This window comes from Pelobates fuscus, chromosome 3 (assembly GCF_036172605.1).
Source record: "Pelobates fuscus isolate aPelFus1 chromosome 3, aPelFus1.pri, whole genome shotgun sequence".
Lineage (NCBI taxonomy): Eukaryota > Metazoa > Chordata > Amphibia > Anura > Pelobatidae > Pelobates > Pelobates fuscus.
The window spans coordinates 421,691,437-421,712,607 of NC_086319.1; the positions used below are offsets into that span (position 1 = coordinate 421,691,437).

Sequence of the window (21,171 nt, forward strand, 5' to 3'; positions counted from 1 at the left end):
CTCTTTGTGTGTCACTTCCTCCCACCAATTCCTCTGTGTGGCTGTTTCTCCCCTTCTCGAGACCCTCTCTGTGCCTTTTCTCCCCCAGCCCCTTTGTGTGTCATTCTTCCCCCCCGACACTTTGCATGTCTCTTTTTGTCCCATTTCACAGTCCCTCCGTGTCTTTCTCACTTCCCAACTCTCTCTGAGTGTCTCTTTCTCCCCTTACCCAGTCCCTCAGAGTGTCTTTGTCCATTTCCCTCTGGGTGTCTCTTTGTCCCCTTCCCCAGCCCTTTTGTGTGTATATCCCCTTCCATATCTCTCCAAACGGATTATCTCATCTGACAGGAAGCTGTTTGTTGCTCTAAGTGAGCACTTCCTGTCAGACTGGACGGCCACACTGTGACTGTGCTGTGCTCTCTGCTCCTGCCAGTCACCCTCACCCAGATATTGTGCTGCCTTATGGTTGCGCTGGCCCTGTTGTGGGCCACTCATTAATATATCAATGCCAACTGGCACATCCCCTTTTCTGTTTCCAAATGGCCATTACTTTCTGTGTTACAGATCCTTTGTATAACAGCTGTGCAATTTCAGAGGAAACCTGGTTAGATTGTGATCATGATACCGTGTATGCGCTCTTTATACCTGGGTCAATTGTGTGGGCAAAGCAGCATGGCTACCCATGGTAAGACCGTCACTCAATACCTACTATAATGTGTGATTTACTCTGACATCAACAGCTTTCAGCCTCTCCCATCTCCCCTCCAAGCTATACTATTGAGCATTTACAGCCTGATACGTCATATCGCCAATTCGCCGCTTCCTTTCTCCTCTCTAAGTGATAAATATTTCAATGAGACACTAAAGTCACAAACACAACTTTAGCTTAATGAAGCAGTTTTGGTGCATAGATCATGCCACAGAAGTCTCAGTGCTACACTCTCTGAAATTTAGGAGTTAAATCACTTTTGTTTCTATTTATGCAACCCTAGTCATACGTCCTCCTGCGTGAAAAAAATAATTCTTTCACATATAGCAGGCAGCTGCAGTCTGTACCAGGTAATTAACACAACAGGACTTATAACTAAACACCCTGTGCAATAAGGGAAGATAAATAATGTTGACTCTTTTCATAAAGTGTATATGGAGGCGGTGTTGGTCACAACCAGGAAAGGTGTGGCTAGGGCTTCATAAACAGTACAAGTAGAGATTTAACTCCTAAATGGCAGAGAATTGAGCAGTCAGACTCCAGGGTCATAATCTATACGATGAAACCACTTGATTAAGCTAAAGTTGTTTTGCGTATCTCTTTAAGGGCTTTCAGTCCATACAGTGTATCATACCCTCCTCTCCATTCTCCCTCCACGCTATATATATATTAATGGCTCTCAGTCCATACAGTGTATCATACCTTCCTCTCCATTCACCCTCCAAGCTATATATATTAATGGCTTTCAGTCCATACAGTGTATCATACCCTCCCCTCCATTCTCCCTCCAAGCTATATATATTAATGGCTTTCAGTCCATACAGTGTATCATACCCTCCCCTCCATTCTCCCTCCAAGCTATATATATTAATGGCTTTCAGTCCATACAGTGTATCATACCCTCCCCTCCATTCTCCCTCCAAGCTATATATACTAATGGCTTTCAGTCCATACAGTGTATCATACCCTCCCCTTCATTCTCCCTCCAAGCTATATATATTAATGGCTTTCAGTCCATACAGTGTATCATACCCTCCATTCTCCCTCCAAACTATATATATTAATGGCTTTCAGTCCATACAGTGTATCATACCCTCCCCTCCATTCTCCCTCCAAGCTATATATATTAATGGCTTTCAGTCCATACAGTGTATCATACCCTCCTCTCTATTCACCCTCCAAGCTATATATATTAATGGCTTTCAGTCCATACAGTGTATCATACCCTCCTCTCTATTCACCCTCCAAACTATATATATTAATGGCTTTCAGTCCATACAGTGTATCATACCCTCCCCTCCATTCTCCCTCCAAGCTATATATACTAATGGCTTTCAGTCCATACAGTGTATCATACCCTCCTCTCTATTCACCCTCCAAGCTATATATATTAATGGCTTTCAGTCCATACAGTGTATCATACCTTCCTCTCTATTCACCCTCCAAGCTATATATATTAATGGCTTTCAGTCCATACAGTGTATCATACCTTCCCCTCCATTCTCCCTCCAAGCTATATATATTAATGGCTTTCAGTCCATACAGTGTATCATACCTTCCCCTCCATTCTCCCTCCAAGCTATATATATTAATGGCTTTCAGTCCATACAGTGTATCATACCCTTCTCTCTATTCACCCTCCAAGCTATATATATTAATGGCTTTCAGTCCATACAGTGTATCATACCCTTCTCTCTATTCACCCTCCAAGCTATATATATTATTGGCTTTCAGTCCATACAGTGTATCATACCCTCCTCTCTATTCACCCTCCAAGCTATATATATTATTGGCTTTCAGTCCATACAGTGTATCATACCCTCCTCTCTATTCACCCTCCAAGCTATATATATTAATGGCTTTCAGTCCATACAGTGTATCATACCCTCCTCTCCATTCTCCCCTCCAAGCTATATATATATTAATGGCTTTCAGTCCATACAGTGTATCATACCCTCCTCTCCATTCTACCCTACATTCTATTTATATTAGGGTCTTACATATGTCTATCTAGCTTCACACAATCAATACTGACTTGCTATCACAGGTTTAACTAACATTGTTATTTATTCAATCTGTAGGTGGCCAGCAATAGTTGATTATGACCCGGACATAGCAGAATATTTTTTATTTGAAAATTCAGCTGATCAGTTTCCCGTAAGTTGGAGAAACACTGACACGCACTGAAGTAGTGCATTGTTGAAACTATTGATTGTTAATGTATAAAATGTATTTATTGTATTTTATAGAATTCACAGTCTATAGCTTTGTTTTAATACGCTTTCCAAATGATTCAATACTATTACAAAAAACGTCCAAATGAGTCAATAGTATTAGAGAAACCGTCCAAATGGTTCAATACTATTAGTAAAACCATCCGATGGTTCAATACTATTAGTAAAACTGTCCAAATGGTTCAATACTATTAGTAAAACTGTCCCAATGGTTCAATACTATTAGTAAAACTGTCCAAATGGTTCAATACTATTAGTAAAACTGTCCCAATGGTTCAATACTATTAGTAAAACTGTCCCAATGGTTCAATACTATTTGAGAAACCGTCCAAATGGTTCAATACTATTAGTAAAACTGTCCCAATGGTTCAATACTATTAGAGAAACCGTCCAAATGGTTCAATACTATTAGTAAAACTGTCCCAATGGTTCAATACTATTAGAGAAACCGTCCAAATGGTTCAATACTATTAGTAAAACTGTCCCAATGGCTCAATAGTATTAGTAAAACTGTCCCAATGGTTCAATACTATTAGTAAAACTGTCCCAATGGTTCAATAGTATTAGAGAAACCGTGCAAATGGTTCAATACTATTAGTAAAACTGTCCCAATGGTTCAATACTATTAGTAAAACTGTCCCAATGGTTCAATACTATTAGTAAAACTGTCCAAATGGTTCAATACTATTAGTAAAACTGTCCAAATGGTTCAATACTATTAGTAAAACTGTCCCAATGGTTCAATACTATTAGTAAAACTGTCCCAATGGTTCAATAGTATTAGAGAAACCGTCCAAATGGTTCAATACTATTAGTAAAACTGTCCCAATGGTTCAATACTATTAGAGAAACCGTCCAAATGGTTCAATACTATTAGTAAAACTGTCCCAATGGTTCAATAGTATTAGTAAAACTGTCCCAATGGTTCAATAGTATTAGTAAAACTGTCCCAATGGTTCAATAGTATTAGTAAAACTGTCCCAATGGTTCAATAGTATTAGTAAAACTGTCCCAATGGTTCAATAGTATTAGTAAAACTGTCCAAATGGTTCAATACTATTAGTAAAACTGTCCCAATGGTTCAATACTATTAGTAAAACTGTCCTAATGGTTCAATACTATTAGTAAAACTGTCCAAATGGTTCAATACTATTAGTAAAACTGTCCCAATGGTTCAATACTATTAGTAAAACTGTCCCAATGGTTCAATACTATTAGTAAAACTGTCCCAATGGTTCAATACTATTAGTAAAACTGTCCCAATGGTTCAATACTATTAGAGAAACCGTCCAAATGGTTCAATACTATTAGTAAAACTGTCCCAATGGTTCAATACTATTAGAGAAACCGTCCAAATGGTTCAATACTATTAGTAAAACCATCCGATGGTTCAATACTATTCGAAAAAAACGTCCAAATGATTCAATACTATTAGAAAAAACATCCAAATTATTTAATACTATTAGAGAAACCGTCCAAATGATCTAATACTATTAAAGAAACCGTCCAAATGGTTTAAAACTATTAGAAATAACGCCCAAATGATTTAATTACAAAAGTCACAATTAAAGTCTATGAGAAGTTTTGTAGATAAATAATTTGGAACGTTTTTCATGCAGTACATATTACATATACATATTAAAGCTTATTCAATCGAGGTTTGTGTATTCTAAATAAGCTGCAAGCATTTCCCAGATATTTTGCCAACATGGAACCTTTAGTAGAAACATCAGTCATTCATTTCTGGAGGAACATCTTAGCAACTGACTACCTGTGAAGGAAAGCTGTCTAACTGTGTACGTGCAAGTCAGCCACAGGGAGATACAGGAGAGTGACTCTCACTATGGGAAAATAATGCTAGCTTTTGTGTAATGTAGTCACAATAGGCCTTCCCAGGTATTAAAAAATAAAATTTAAATAAAACAAATTGCTCACCTTTCTTCAGCACTGAGTCTACCTTAGCACAGCCGCGATCTCCTTCTAGAGTGACATCATCCTGGAAGCGTGCCTTCAGGTTGACAGTCAAATTGAATGCTCCTCATTGAGGAGAGTTGGAACCCTTAGGTGCATGCGCAGCGTTTGCTGCAATGGGCCTAAGATTCTGTCATACTACAAGGATTGACTACAATGATTAGGTAAGTAAGATTCCCTGTGCTCATACTCAGAGGTCTTGGAGGCGTAGCTCGATGCCAAGCCTCCTAATTAGTGAAATAAAGAGTTTAGGGGTCAGGAGACAGGGGATAGGACTGCAGGCACTATAACAACTTTAAACAGATAAAGTTTTTTAAAGTGCCTACAGTGTTCCTTTAATGGGTTACTCTAACCCTTTGTGTAAACTATGTTTGTTTTTTGAAATTTTCTTTTTACCTACCATACTATACCTGTGCCCAAGGAAGGCACAATATTAGTATGCATCAAGCATCAAGTTAAAGAATCTGTTTTTTTTGTTTGTATTATTGACTTAGATATGCACAAAGGTATATCACTAGATATATCTAAAACAAGAAACAAATAAAGGATTCAGGTTTCAGAGTTGTTATCGCCTGTTGGAGCAAAGACTTCATGTCAGTTAACAACTGTCAGGGTGGCGGTCCGGTGACCAGGACCCAGACACTGTCTGGGCGGCGGTCGGACGACCGGGACCCAGTATGCCTGATGTTGAAAGTAGTGTGGAAGTGGATTAGCAGGGTCTGGTGCAGGGTAACCACACGCCCCCTGGTGTTGAGCACCAGCGTTTGTGCGGCCACATACCAGGACCCTGATGCAGCTTCAGTGGATCCAAGGAACTAGGAGCTTGGAAATAAGCAGACCTCCCAGGAGATGAATAGGGAGGCTCTGCAGCAGGAATGTATCCAGTATAGAAACAAAGCAAGGCTAGGGTAGGCACCAAACATGAAAACAAGACAGAAGTAGTAGAACCCAGAACCAGAGAAGGATAGGAAGCTAAACCCAGAACATGTACACAATACATAAAGGAAACATTAACAGAACAGGGGCAGGACAGGGCAGGACAGGACTGTACATGGAAACTACATACAAAACTACATACAAACTAAAACAAGACAAGACAAGGTATAATATAATAGGCAAAACAAGAGGAGAAATAACTAAGTACTATATGTGAAAACTATGGGGATTTAGTTACATTATATGATCATACATTGCATAAGCCTGCCACAACGCCAATGTACCCCATATTTGGCAGGTCCTACTCTAACTGCCTAATGTCTACTAAATGAACAATAATAAAACACATACAGCAATTACCTGCAAGAAAAGGGAGAGGACTTGAGCAACTGCCTGCAGGAACCAACTGAAACAAAAGGTATCATGGAAAAGGAACGGATGTGGCAACATAAAACAAACATTTAAAGGAATCCAAGTGACTGGGAATTCCAGGAACGGAATAGAGGAATGAACCCAGAAAACCCAGCATAAAGAAAACCAGACATAGAATAGAAAACCAGAAAAACCAAGAAAAACGAAACAACACCCCCTTCAAGTATCTGGTGCCAGACCACTGAACCTCCGCTTAAGAAGGAGTAAGATCTAACCACTCGCCTCCCGGGCCGGACCGCCTCCCGCCTCCTGGCCCAAATGACATAGGAGCATCCCACCATCTCTATTCTGGGGAGAACCTTAACTGCGGAGAGAAATCAACTCCGGAGACTGGCAGGGTGAACCTACCACCCTGACTCCCACCATCTGAGCGTCTGTAGCCGCCCCTAGCCGGAATGAATGCCCCCTGAATTCCCCACCATCATTACCCAGGAATTCGAGCCCCAAGTGGAACACCCCACCGAAATGGAAGCGGGAGAGAAAACCTGTCTTTGAGAACCCAACAAGGGGTGAGGATGCCGAATAATCCAGGGGACGGAATAGCACTCCCCTTAAGAAAGCAAGATAAATGTCGGAACCCGGCACCGCCCCCAATCGGAACAGTATATATTAGACTATTCTAGGAAAATAGTAATCATGTCATGAGCCTGACCATTACTCTGTTCATTCCATCTACCTCAGGAGAATGCGGAAGGGCTAATTTATGTCAACCCTGCTGGGAATTAACCCGCAACGTCCAAGGATTGAACAGATTCTATTGATGAATCAGACAACCGCTACCAACGTACCCTTCCCAAAGACAACAGCCGCCGAGCGGCGAAACCTGAAGGAAGTCCGTTCCGAAGCTTACTCAACCCCACCAAAAAAAACCCTCCACCTGCAGATGACCGTAACTTGAACGGGAAGCCGAGCCCTGCAAATTGAAGAACTCACTATGGAGGCCTACTACCCAGCCCCCAACGCCCCTAAGAGACGGAACAAAACATGAAGACGGGCAGTCTAATCCCTGAACCCCCTGAGGTAATGTTCCCATCCGTCCCGATCACTCACACCTTACTGTAGCGGGCCCCACGCTACCTCAGAGATCGACCCACAGATCAGCTTCATCAGTCCGCTAGACCAAGTGACCGCATCTCCACTGCCCTATAATTTGGCCCTGCGGAGCCCCCGCCTGAAGTACGTCCCACCGTGACAAGATGGAGCCTCGGCCATGACGTTGTTAATCCCCAGGAAAAAAACCCTGCCTGACCAGACACCTCCAGACTCAAACCACGCCGAGCCAGGCGCTGCAACCAGAGTACCACCGGGGTAGAGGATACTGTCACATGATAGACAGCCTGCACCACCCCAAGATTGTCGCAATGGAAGCACTACCCACCCGTTCGTGATTTGGGTCCACGCCTACTATGCCACCAAAATGGGGAAAAGCTCCAAGACAGCCAGAGTCTGCAAGAGCCCCGATGCTTGCCAGCTTACTGGGCAAGAGTCAGCACACCATTGGGAGCCCAAAATGGCCCCAACCTCCCAAACCTGCTGCAGCGGTAAACAGGCAGAAGTCAGTGGAAGGAACCTACGGGGGCTGCCTGCACAAGCTACCGTTATGGGAGGCCAAGAAGGAACCCCATACAGCCCCCAGGGCAACACCGACATGCGAAGCCCAGCTTACCCAGGAGAGCCCATGGGTAGCGCAGCTGAATCCCACATCGCCCCCAAAGCCACCGACACCTCCCGACAAACCGCAGTCAGGGGCAACTGACGTTCCCCCGCCCTTGGATCGATCCTCAGCACGTATCCCGACCCACAGTTACGTCCTGGGCAACTCTGAAACGCTAACCCAAGAAAACACCACGGCAGCAGAGCGCGGACGGGCGACACTGTCGGCCCCACACACAAGTGAAATTGGGAGCAACCCCCTTATTTTACTATAGGGCCCCCACCCACCGCTCAGGGGTGGGGGCCGGGGGGGAGGACATTAGGTCCCCCCCCTTATTAGTATTTAGGGCCCCCACCCACCGCTCAGGGGTGGGGGCCAGGGGGGAGGACATCAGGTTCCCCCCCCTTATTTTACTGTAGGGCCCCCACCCACCGCTCAGGGGTGGGGGCCAGGGGGAGGACATTAGGTCCCCCCCCTTACTCTGATTTAGGGCCCCCACCCGCCGCTCAGGGGTGGGGGCCAGGGAGAGGACAATAGGTCCCCCCCATCATTTTACCTTAGGGCCCCCATCCGCCGCTCAGGGGTTGGGGCCGGGGGGTACTATTTATTTATTTTTTTAAACAGTGAGCATTCACAGACTGCTCACTGTTTACTAGACATGCCCCTACTCGCAGTATAGCGAGTAGGGGCTAAATTTACTAATACTAAGTAATCTTTACTTAGTATTAGTAAATTTGGCTGAAAGACCAATTTAGGTCTTTTAGCCTTTTGGTAGATAACTCCCTAATACCGTGGGAATTAGGGAGTTATCTACCAAGCGGCTGCAAGAGAAGTCCCGAGGTTCCGAAGTCCCGAAATTCCGAAGTGCTGAAGTGTTGAAGTGCCGAAGTTCCGAAGTTGCCGAAGTTACGAAGTCTTGAAGTGCCGAATTGCCGAAGTACCGAATTGCGAAAATCTTGAATTTCGGAATGCCAAACCGAACCGAAAGTTTTCCCCATGCACATGCCTAATTTTTTGTAGTACCCTATGACATAGCTGTCCGGACCCGGGGCTTTGTTTCCCTGAAGTGCGGCGATCGCCGCCTCCACCTCTGGTTGTATGATAGGAGCCGTAAGGTCTCAGCGGCTTCCCCCGTCATTCCCGGCAAGTTAGCCACGGACAAAAACGCCTTCTAGGCAGCTGGGTCTTCAGCTGTCATTCCGTCTAGGTGTGGGGAGTGGTTGTATAAGGTGGAGTAGTATTCAGTGAACACAGTGTTGATGTCCTGTGGTGTGTGGGCTAGGTTGCCCTGCTGTAAGCAGACCCTGGTGATGGGCCGGAATCCACCCCTAAGGCGCAGTGCCCTGGCTAACATGGTGTCCATTTTATTGGATTTTTCATAGAACATGCGCCTGGACCAGAGGATGGCGCGTGCCACACCCTCCAGGGATAGTTCTTTAAGGGAGTGTCTAATGGCATTTAGTTCTGTTAGTTTGTCCGTTGTGGGATTGGCTTTGTGTTGTTGTTTAGTCCTCCGTAACGCCTCTTGTAACTCTGTCATGTGTTGTGACGCACGCCATTTTTTTATGTGGCTACCTTAATGAAGTGTCCCCTCAGGACTGATTTGTGTGCCGCCCACACTGCCACCGGGTTGGCTTCTGTGGATGTGTTGTGTGTAAAATAGTCTAGGATAGTGTCGCTAACTGCCTGGCAGATGTCGTTGTCTTGTACCAGGCTAGTGTTAAGTACTCCTCCAATTGGACATGGAAACTAAAGTTTGTCTAAGGTAACCTCTATGTCTGCATGGTCTGACCATGTTATGTTGTGAATGTCGGAGTGAGCAAGCTTGGCCATCCCCGACCCATTTAGGAGAATATTATCAACTCTGGAATATGTGCCGTGCGGTGCAGAGTAAAATGTGAAATCACCAGTGTCAGGATGCTGAATGCGCCACGCGTCTAGGAGGCCTGTATTGGTTAAGAACGTCTGAAACAGTTTGTCCTGTGCCCCTCTACTGTGGGATCTTATCAATGTTGCAAGTGTGTGCCAGAACCGGGGGTCCGGCTCTTTTGGGGCTTATACGTTGGTAATTTGCATTTTGGTGTTATGTAACGAGCCTACTATTGTTACGAATCGTCCCTCCGGGTCCACGTCCGTGCCCGTCACCGTGAGGGGACAACATTTGTGTACTAAATTTCAGTGTAGTGCCTATCTGATCACCTAATCTTGGCCGACCTGGGAAGGTGTGTCTCCTGTACCAGGGCAATGTCTGCCCGTTTAGCCCTAAGGTCCCGCAGGAGCAGTCTCCGTTTATTGGAGAAGTTCAAGACCTTGACGTTGATGGATACTATTTTCAGCGCCATATCGAGGCGGGGTGTACATGCGCTAGCGTTACAATATGAGTCCCCCTGGTTAGGGCAGAGGGGTGAATCGGCGGTGCGCCGGGTTGCTGTCGTGAGTCCCTGTGGTGTCGCCGGCCTCTCTGTGCCCTGGGTAAGGGCCCTAACCATGGTAATGTTGCCTCGAGATGGAAGTGTACAAACCTTAACGATAAACATAAACAAAAACAAAAACAGTCTGGTCTTATGTGTTGCCAGAGCAGTCCGGCTAGTGCGAGTCCACCCGAATCGGTTCATCTCCTTCCCGAGACCGGGTGGCGGCTCCCATACCCGACCTGCTGTGTAGCAAAGCGCAAGACCCATATTCATTCGATTCCTAATGATCCATTTAACAGTATCAAAATTGAAGGAACAGTACATTCAGAGTTCAGTGGAGGTTCGGAGAGTCCCATTGCGAAGGTGGCCGTGTGTTCTGCTAATGGTAGTGTTTTTCTCTTTTTAAATAGGGGGTATTTTGTTGTTTTTATTTATTTATGTATTTTTATTTATTTTTTAAATTGTTTTGTTGGGGAACCTCTCCCCCCTCCCCAAAGTGCCTTTAATAGGTGGTGCCGGGTAACCCGTGCGTCTCCCCTATTCCCACAGGGGGTAATCCCGTGTGGTGTAACTTTGCGGGGAATCCACCCCTGTGCAGCCTGGTGGCCACCCCGGCTCCCCCTAAGTTCTATCCCTTTCCCCTCCCCCCCTATTCGTGAAGTCCCCTGCATAGGTACTTAGCGTGATTCTGGAATACAGTCCCAGCTGGTAGGAGAGTGGTGCTTCCTCTATGGTGGGTACGTTGTTCGCCCTTCCTTACCGCTTCAGGTGTTGCGTGTAGCTACACTGGGGACTTCCTGCAATTCGCTAGTTAGTCTGATCAGTGGTGGGCGCCGGTTGCAGGGCATGCGAAAGTCCGGCGGCGGCTCAATGTTGAGACTCTGAAGGAATGTCGTAGGATCTATGCCAGGTAGTAGAGTGTGTGTTCGTCCGTTACGGAAGGCGACGATCTTGAAGGGATGTCCCCAGGTGTAGTGGGTCCCGTGTTGTTGGAGTAATTTTGGTAGAGGCCTCCACTCCTTTCTTCGTTGCAGGGTTGCCGGTGAGAGATCCTGGTAGACGCTGAGTGTGGCGTCTTGGTATTGCAGGGATGTTATCTCGGCTGAAGCGTATTATAGCTTCCTTGGTGGAGTAATATTGGAAGCGGATTATAATGTCACGAGGGACCGCTCCCTCTGTTCTTCTGGCTCGTAGCACCCTGTGGGCCCGGTCTATGACCCACTTCTCTTCAGGTATGTCAGGGATCAGGTGTTTAAAGTAATCCGCCATTTTCTCTGCAAGTGGCCCTCGTTAGGCATTTCAGGGAGGCCACGTATTCGCAGGTTATTTCGCCTCGATCTGTTGGAGAGGTCTTCTACCTGCATCTCCACATGATCTATTTGTTGTGTCAGTGCTTCAGAGTGGGTAACTAGGGAGTTTTGGTCTTTTACTGTCGTCTCCACCCGTTGCTCGAGGTCCGCGGGCACCTAAGGCCTGGATTTCGGCCCTGACTTCCTTAGAGCTACGGGTGATCTCAACTGCGAGGTAGCTCCTCACCTCGATAGTTTGTGGAGGATGCTGGGGACAGGGAGCCATGTGGGCTGGCGCCGCCGCCATCTTGCGAGGCCGAAACCGCGCAGGGTGCTGTAAGGAGATCCATCACGGAGGCGTTGGAACTGCTCCTGTCGCCTTTTTTCTTGTAAGGCTGCTTTGCTCCCGAGCCTGCGGCTGACATGCTGGGGTGGACCAAGTTCGTTGTCAGGTCTCTATGCTTCAAGTGCTCTATTAAGTGCGGGTCGGCGGGAGCACTAAGATCAAGCGGCCATGAAGGTCGACGTCCAGGCCACGCCCCCAATAAAGCAGTTTTTAATTTGGATGCCCACTTGATGTATTTTTTGGTCTCAGTACAGATTTCTTCTTATTCTAAGGATTTACGGTCTTGGTTTTTCAACCATTGGAAGAAGTGGCAGCTTGAGGAGTGAATGTTTACATCAACGGTTTTAAAATGCGTGCTTCTTTTTATTTTATTTTCGCCTATAAATATATTATAATCTAAATATTTGACACATCTTTTACTTAAATTAACTGTTAACATTTTCCCCCAATCATTGTTGTTTGATCCCTACATAAAACTTCTTAAGTGTTCTTCAAAAGGATCAGAAGAACACCACCTATGACTGTGTAGATTAAACATTACACAACAGCAACTTCTGGACTACTGCCAAGTGTTATTTATTTGTTGTTTTGTCTATTTAATAAATACTTTATTTCATTAAAACACTTTTGGAGCAGTTATTAAGATTGAGGATCCAGGTTGCATTTGGGGTAGTGCACACCCATAAAATTACACCAAGATTTTTAACCATAAAGCCAGGGAAACAGAGGCTCTAAACAAGGTGAGCTTAATACAATACCTCACCTAAACTATATGTAATAGACATGTGGCACTATTGTCTTGAATGTGGAACATCCTTCTGGAAGTAAGGTGGTGTGCTGCCTTCAAAAGCATAATTATGTAAAAAGTGAGCCATAGACCTAGGCTCCAGTCCATGTGAGTGTATCTATAGCAGTTTTTCCACATCACCCAAGAGTATATTTTGTATTTCTTTTAATTTTCATGTGTTGCTGCAGTCCCCATTTTATCCACAAGTTAAGAGGGCAAGATAACCCTCTTTTTAGCGCTCCTCTATATTTTATAAGTGTCACTTACTTATAATATATTTTAACTTGTTGAGATTTAATAAGTAGACATGAGCTGTTTATTGCACGCATAACATGTATGTGTTCATACCTGTACTGAATGCAAATCTGCACTAATGGCTTCTAACAATGCATTTCTCTCTCAGTCCAAGTATCATGTGGCATTCCTGGGAAAGTCAGTCTTGCGAGCCTGGGTTTGTAGCAGCTTACTAAATCCTTTCCAGGGAACCTCACCGAAGGGCATGAATGTGAGTGTGTATTATATGTGTTCTCCGACATCAACAACATGAACCGTCATTTCCTCCACCTACATCATGGAAGTCACTTCCTTCATCTACAAAATGGACAACCATGTCCTTCATCTACCACATAGACAATTACTTTCTGCACCTAGGACAGTAACTTTCTCCATTTATAACACAAACAACCACCTTCCAAATGGACAGTCACTTCATCCACCTACATTGTGGACAGTTACTTCCTCCATTTACACAATGGATAGATACTTCCTCCATCTACATCATGGAAGTCACTTCCTACATAGATTTCAAGATCAGAGACAACATGGGTTTACTTCAGGGAGATCATGCCAAACTAATCTTATTGATTTTTTTGATTGGGTAACTATACTTATAGATCAGGGTGGTGCAGAAGACATTGCTTACCTAGATTTCAGTAAGGCTTTTTGGATTCCAATATTGTTGAATGGGTAAGGCAGTGGCTGAGTGACAGGCAACAGAGGGTTGTAGTCAATGGAGTATATTCGAAGCTTGGGCTCGTCACCAGTGGGGTACCTCAGGGATCTGTACTTGGACCCATTCTCTTTAATATTTTTATTAGTGATATTGCAGAAGGTCTTAATGGTAAGGTGTGTCTATTTGCTGATTATACTAAGATATGTAACAGGGTTGATGTTCCAGGAGGGATAAGCCAAATGGCTAAGGATTTAGGTAAACTAGAAAAATTGTCAGAGTTGTGGCAACTGACATTTAATGTGGATAAGTGCAAGATAATGCATCTTGGACGTAAAAACCCAAGGGCAGAGTACAGAATATTTGATAGAGTCCTAACCTCAACATCTGAGGAAATGGATTTAGGGGTGATTATTTCTGATGACTTAAAGGTAGGCAGACAATGTAACAGAGCAGCAGGAAATGCTAGCAGAATGCTTGGTTGTATAGGGAGAGGTATTAGCATTAGAAAGAGGGAAGTGCTCATGCCATTGTACAGAACACTGGTGAGACCTCACTTGGAGTATTGTACGCCGTACTGGAGACCGTATCTTCAGAAGGTTATTGATACATTAGAGAGAGTTCAGAGAAGGGCTACTAAACTGGTTCATAGATTGCAGGATAAAACTTACCAGGAAAGGTTAAAGGATCTTAACATGTATAGCTTGGAGTAAAGACGAGACAGGGGGGATATGATAGAAACATTTAAATACATAAAGGGAATCAACACAGTAAAGGAGGAGACTATATTTAAAAGAAGAAAACCTACCACAACAAGAGGACATAGTCTTAAATTAGAGGGACAAAGGTTTAGAAATAATATCATAAAGTATTACTTTACTGAGAGGGTAGTGGATGCATGAAATAGCCTTCCAGCTGAAGTGGTAGAGGTTAACACAGTAAAGGAGTTTAAGCATGCATGGGATAGGCATAAGGCTATCCTAACTATAAGATAAGGCCAGGGACTAATGAAAGTATTTAGAAAATTGGTCAGACTAGATGGGCCGAATGGTTCTTATCTGCCGTCACATTCTATGTTTCTATGTTACACCCACAACATGAACAGACACTTCCTCCACCTACGCCATGAACAGACACTTCCTCCACCTACGCCATGGACAGACATTTCCTCCACTTGCACCTTGAACTGTCACTTCCCCCACCTAAAACATGAACAGTCACTTCCTCCATCTACCACATGGACAATTATGTCCTCCACCTAGTACAGCCACTTTCTCCACCTATAACACAATGACTTCCTCTACCTTCAACATATACAGTCGCTTCTTCCACCTACAAGATGAATAGACACTTCCTCCACCTGTGCCATGGACAGACATTTCCTGTATTTAAACCTTGGACAGTCACTTTCTCCATGAACAACATGAACAGTCATTTCCTCAACCTACAACATGAACAGTCACTTCATCCTTCTATTACATGGACAATTACTTCCTACACCTATGAGCATCCAATAAATAATTCACAGATACCCCCACAAATGGCAGATCAAAATATGAAAAGCCAAGAACTGTCTGCCTCGTGCCACAATCTGAGGTCTAAACAGCTGATTGTTGACTTTGGACAACTTTGTTTACAACAACCATGACCATTGTTTTTCTTTATTTTCACGTGACTGTCTTTTTATTTTCTGTTTATTTTCTTTTCCTGTCGGTAACACTAGGTGGGTCGTTGCTGGGAGTGAACACAAGTTTTAAATAATATATTTTATCTGAGAAAAAAACAGTAATGAATATATTTGGACTGTGCAATAATAATAATAATTAGGGATAGCAAGCTGTTGTTTGCATATCTGCACAGCTGGTTATTGTCACGGTGCGGCAGGATTTTGTTGGTGTGGCCACACAGAAACTCAGCGGTCACACCGACAGAAATAACACATACTCACCTTGCTTGCGGCAAACCACTACCCGTTCCTGGGGACGCCGGCCGCTGCGGTTCCGGTTTTAAAGCCTTTGCCCACATTAAAGATGGCGCTTATGTGCGTGCGACATCACGTCATAGACGTGCACGCACGTTTTGGGGTCAAAGGCAACATACAGACAATTACAGCTTTAGGAGGGTTATTTAAACCCAAATTGCCTTTTGATCAGTGCCCTGTCGTGGTTTCCCTTTGCTGGTTTTCTGAGAGTGCGTTCCTGATCGTATTATTCTGTTTTTTGACTTTGACTTCATTTTGACTTCCCTGACTTCTGGTATCCTTGACTTTTGGCTTTCCCTCATCATTGTGTCTCATTCTGTATACCTGACCTCGGCAAGTATTTTGACAATTCTTGGGTACGTTAAATCCGGCCATTCTAAGGTCTGGTGAGACATTATCCTTAGTCCTAGGTGTGATACTACAGGGAGTGCAGAATTATTAGGCAAGTTGTATTTTTGAGGATTAATTTTATTATTGAACAACAACAATGTTCTTAATGAACCCAAAAAACTCATTAATATCAAAGCTGAATATTTTTGGAAGTAGTTTTTAGTTTGTTTTTAGTTTTAGCTATTTTAGGGGGATATCTGTGTGTGCAGGTGACTATTACTGTGCATAATTATTAGGCAACTTAACAAAAAACAAATATATACCCATTTTAATTATTTATTTTTACCAGTGAAACCAATATAACATCTCAACATTCACAAATATACATTTCTGACATTCAAAAACAAAACAAAAACAAACCAGTGACCAATATAGCCACCTTTCTTTGCAAGGACACTCAAAAGCCTGCCATCCATGGATTCTGTCAGTGTTTTGATCTGTTCACCATCAACATTGCGTGCAGCAGCAACCACAGCCTCCCAGACACTGTTCAGAGAGGTGTACTGTTTTCCCTCCTTGTAAATCTCACATTTGATGATGGACCACAGGTTCTCAGTGGGGTTCAGATCAGGTGAACAAGGAGGCCATGTCAATAGATTTTCTTCTTTTATACCCTTTCTTGCCAGCCACGCTGTGGAGTACTTGGACGCGTGAGATGGAGCATTGTCCTGCATGAAAATCATGTTTTTCTTGAAGGATGCAGACTTCTTCCTGTACCACTGCTTGAAGAAGGTGTCTTCCAGAAACTGGCAGTAGGACTGGGAGTTGAGCTTGACTCCATCCTCAACCCGAAAAGGCCCCACAAGCTCATCTTTGATGATACCAGCCCAAACCAGTACTCCACCTCCACCTTGCTGGCGTCTGAGTCGGACTGGAGCTCTCTGCCCTTTACCAATCCAGCCACGGGCCCATCCATCTGGCCCATCAAGACTCACTCTCATTTCATCAGTCCATAAAACCTTAGAAAAATCAGTCTTGAGATATTTCTTGGCCCAGTCTTGACGTTTCAGCTTGTGTGTCTTGTTCAGTGGTGGTCGTCTTTCAGCCTTTCTTACCTTGGCCATGTCTCTGAGTATTGCACACCTTGTGCTTTTGGGCACTCCAGTGATGTTGCAGCTCTGAAATATGGCCAAACTGGTGGCAAGTGGCATCTTGGCAGCTGCACGCTTGACTTTTCTCAGTTCATGGGCAGTTATTTTGCGCCTTGGTTTTTCCACACGCTTCTTGCGACCCTGTTGACTATTTTGAATGAAACGCTTGATTGTTCGATGATCACGCTTCAGAAGCTTTGCAATTTTAAGAGTGCTGCATCCCTCTGCAAGATATTTTTGACTTTTCTGAGCCTGTCAAGTCCTTCTTTTGACCCATTTTGCCAAAGGAAAGGAAGTTGCCTAATAATTATGCACACCTGATATAGGGTGTTGATGTCATTAGACCACACCCCTTCTCATTACAGAGATGCACATCACCTAATATGCTTAATTGGTAGTAGGCTTTCGAGCCTATACAGCTTGGAGTAAGACAACATGCATAAAGAGGATGATGTGGTCAAAATACTAATTTGCCTAATAATTCTGCACTCCCTGTATTTCTCAATTAGTAATCCAGAATTGTGTCAGCACATAGCAGCTTGCGAGAGAAAGCTAGAGGAGAATGATCACCGTATGGATCAATTTGCCCAGGCTTTCAGTACGCTTCTCAATACAGCCTGATATTCCTCCGACTATTTCACCTCCTCCTAATGTACCTCCACCTGTAGTATATAAGGCACCTACTATCTCCCTATCTCCTCCTCCTCATTATGATGGTAATATTCAAGAATGTCGGAGATTTCTCAATCAGATTGAGTACCACTTTGAGGCCTCACCTGGGTCTTTTCCCACGGATAGAGCTAAAATTGGCTACTTGATGAACCAACTTAAAGGTAAAGCCTTAGCTTGGCCAATCCATTATGGGAGAGTAATAGGAGCATTGCTTACAATTACCAGCAATTCCTTGCAGAATTCAAATTAACATTTAAACCATTAGGCAGGGAAGATGACGCTTCCACTGCCCTAATGCGTGTCAAATAAGGGAACCAGTCTTGTCTCGGATTACGCCATAGAATTCCGCACCTTGGCTTCTGAGGTAGACTGGACAAATAGCGGATTAATCTCTGCATTCAAAGAAGGATTATCCGAAGCAATGCTTGATGAAATTGCTTCCAAAGATCTACCTAAAAGTTAAATGAATTTATCACATAAGTGATGCAAATTGATAATCAACTTAGGAACACGGAAATTACTAGAAATAGAACCAGACGTATGACTGTCACTAGCACCTTGCTTCTCCAAACCTATTGTCCCTGGCCTCTCTGTTCAGTCTGAACCTGAACCTATGCAGTTAGTGGTTACGAGACTGTCAGAGGAAGAGAAACCATATAGGAGAAAAGAGGGCCTTTGTTTATACTGTGGCAAGAAAGGACATATGAGAGATGCTTGTCCCATACGTCCGGAAAACTTCCGCACCTAAGAACCTTAAGGGGACAGGTCTTAGGTGTGATGGATACGTCCTCAAAGTAGATTTATCCTTGATATAATTTCCCTTTGCAACAAGAACAGCTTTTCATGCAAAGCCCTGCGGCAGGAAACTTTATCGACATGTATTTTGTTAAAAAACACTTCCTACCCATCAAGGAGAGATCATCACCTCTGGCCGTTGAGGCTATTGATAGGAGACCTCTCTCTCAACCTCTGATTACCCACAAAACCATACCTATTAGCATTTCTATAGGAGCATTACACAAAGAAAATATGACATTTCAGATAATTGCTTCCCCTTCTTGTCCCATCATATTAGGATTCCCATGGCTCATCAAGCACAACCCTCATATTGACTGGGCTAAGGGGGAAATACTGGAATGGGGTAAAGACTGTATTCGGAGATGCATGTTACCCATTACTAAGAGAGTGGGCATTGTTACTTTGCCTACTTCTACACCTCAGACTTCCGAAATTCCTATACAGTACTGGGAGGTTAGAAAGGTGTTCAGTAAAAATCAGACTATTAATCTACACAGATCTTATGATTGCTCCATAGATCTGCTACCCAGCACTATGCCCCCTAAGGGGGCAGTATATGCCCTATCCCCACAGCAGAGTAGAATCATGGAAGAGTACATCAAAGATTCTTTAATTAAAGGCCACATACGTAAGTCACCCTCACCTGCTGGAGCAGCGTTCTTTTTTGTATCCAAAAAAAGATGGAGAATTGATTATATGGAATTAAACAAGATCACCATAAATAATGCCTATCCCATTCCCCTTATCTCCGAGTTGTTTGACAGACTTCAGGGTACTAAGATATTTACTAAACTTGACCTTAGGCGTGCTTACCATTTGGTAAAAAATTAAGGAGGTTCATGAGTTGAGAACAGCATTTAACACTAGAAGTGGGCACTATGAGTACCTTGTCATGAACTTCGGCTTATGCAATGCTCCGGACGTATTTCATAGAAACATAGAATGTGACGGCAGATAAGAACCATTCGGCCCATCTAGTCTGCCCAATTTTCTAAATACTTTCATTAGTCTCTGGCCTTATCTTATAGTTAGGATAAGTTATGCCTGTCCCACGCATGCTTAAACTCCTTTACTGTGTTACAAGGTCGCCCCAGAAATGCCCAATAAGGTATTTGAACCTGGGTACTTTGCGGTTCTGGGCCTGCTGTTTCTCCTCTGAGTCACCATTCAGGACTTTATCAATGATGTGCTCAGAGATTACATTTATTCTTTTATACTAGTATACCTGGATGATATCCATATTTATTCCCCCGACCTTCAGACCCATCATAACATGTCAAACAAGTACTGCAAAATCATTCTAGCGCTTAATGAATGGCGACATCTTTTGGAGGGTTCCAAGGACCCCCTTCTGATCATAACCGATGCCAAACGATTGTCTTTTAGACAGGCTAGGTGGTCTTTGTTCTTGTCCCATTTTAACTTTATTATCACGTACAGACCCGGTCCCAAAAACGTTAAAGCCGACGCCTTATCTAGGCAATTTGACATTGAATCAAACTTAGAACAAGAGACATTCCCTATTGTTCTTCCTGAGTGTATCATTGCATCCACTGTTCTTTCCTTATCGTCCCCTGTGCTATCATGGCGGCTCAATCCCAGGCACCTTGCAATAAATCTCTAGATAAATTGTTTATTCCGTTGCTTAAAAGAAAGGAGGTGCTGAAGGTATTCCACAACAATGTGACTGCTGGGCATCCGGGTATTAATAAGACCATATCCGCTGTCTCGAGATCATTTTGGTGGGATTCACTCAGGAAAGATATCAAAGAGTATGTGGAGGCCTGTTCTGTTTGTGCAGTTTCTAAGGTTCCTCATAAACTTCCTTGTGGATTATGTAACTAATCGTTGGAACTATATTTACGTTGTTTTGAATAACTGGTCTGATTTGCTGCCCTGGGCGGAATTTGCTAGGAGTAATGCTACTCATGACTCATCTGGACATAGTCCTTTCTTTGTCAATAACGGTCGTCGCCCTACTGTTCTACCTACTGCATTCTCTGACACGACTATCCCTGCTCTGGATGATCACCTTACTTCTTTTCGTGAGACTTGGACTAAGGTTCACTCCGCTCTTGAGACTGCGGCTGCTCGTTTCAAATTCCATGCTGATAAACGACAGGGTGCCAACCCTGTTAACCAGGTGAGTGATCGGGTGTGGTTATTCTCACGCAACATCAAACTCAAAGTTTCTAGCATGACGTTTGCTCCCAGATTTCTTGGCCCATTTCGTATTGTTCGGAGAATTAACCCTGATTTATATTCTCTGGCTCTTCCAGCCTCCTTGCGTATACCTAATTAATTTCATGTCTCCTTACTCAAACCGCTTATTTGCAATAGGTATACTGTCCCAACAGTACTTACTTGCTGGTTCCTTGCAGTACTTACGATCGTTCTTGGGTTCCGGCTTCTGATATCCATGCTTGTCGCAAAATGTGTTATTTCCACACCAAGATTCCTCTTAAGCCTGGTCCTGCCCACCGGGTGGGTGGTCTTCAAGAGGGGGGTACTGTCACGGTGCCATGGGATTGGGTCGGCG

General features: G+C 43.8%; 1 protein-coding gene across 1 annotated transcript in view; it reads left to right on the forward strand.

Moving 5' to 3' along the window:
* Positions 1-21,171, forward strand: part of ZCWPW1 (zinc finger CW-type and PWWP domain containing 1) — a 35,062-nt gene that overhangs the window by 5,360 nt on the left and 8,531 nt on the right. The window contains exons 3-5 of the mRNA XM_063449802.1: positions 544-664; positions 2,770-2,845; positions 13,155-13,256. Of these exons, the coding sequence (XP_063305872.1) occupies positions 544-664; positions 2,770-2,845; positions 13,155-13,256 (299 nt within the window). The remainder of the gene's footprint in view (positions 1-543; positions 665-2,769; positions 2,846-13,154; positions 13,257-21,171) is intronic.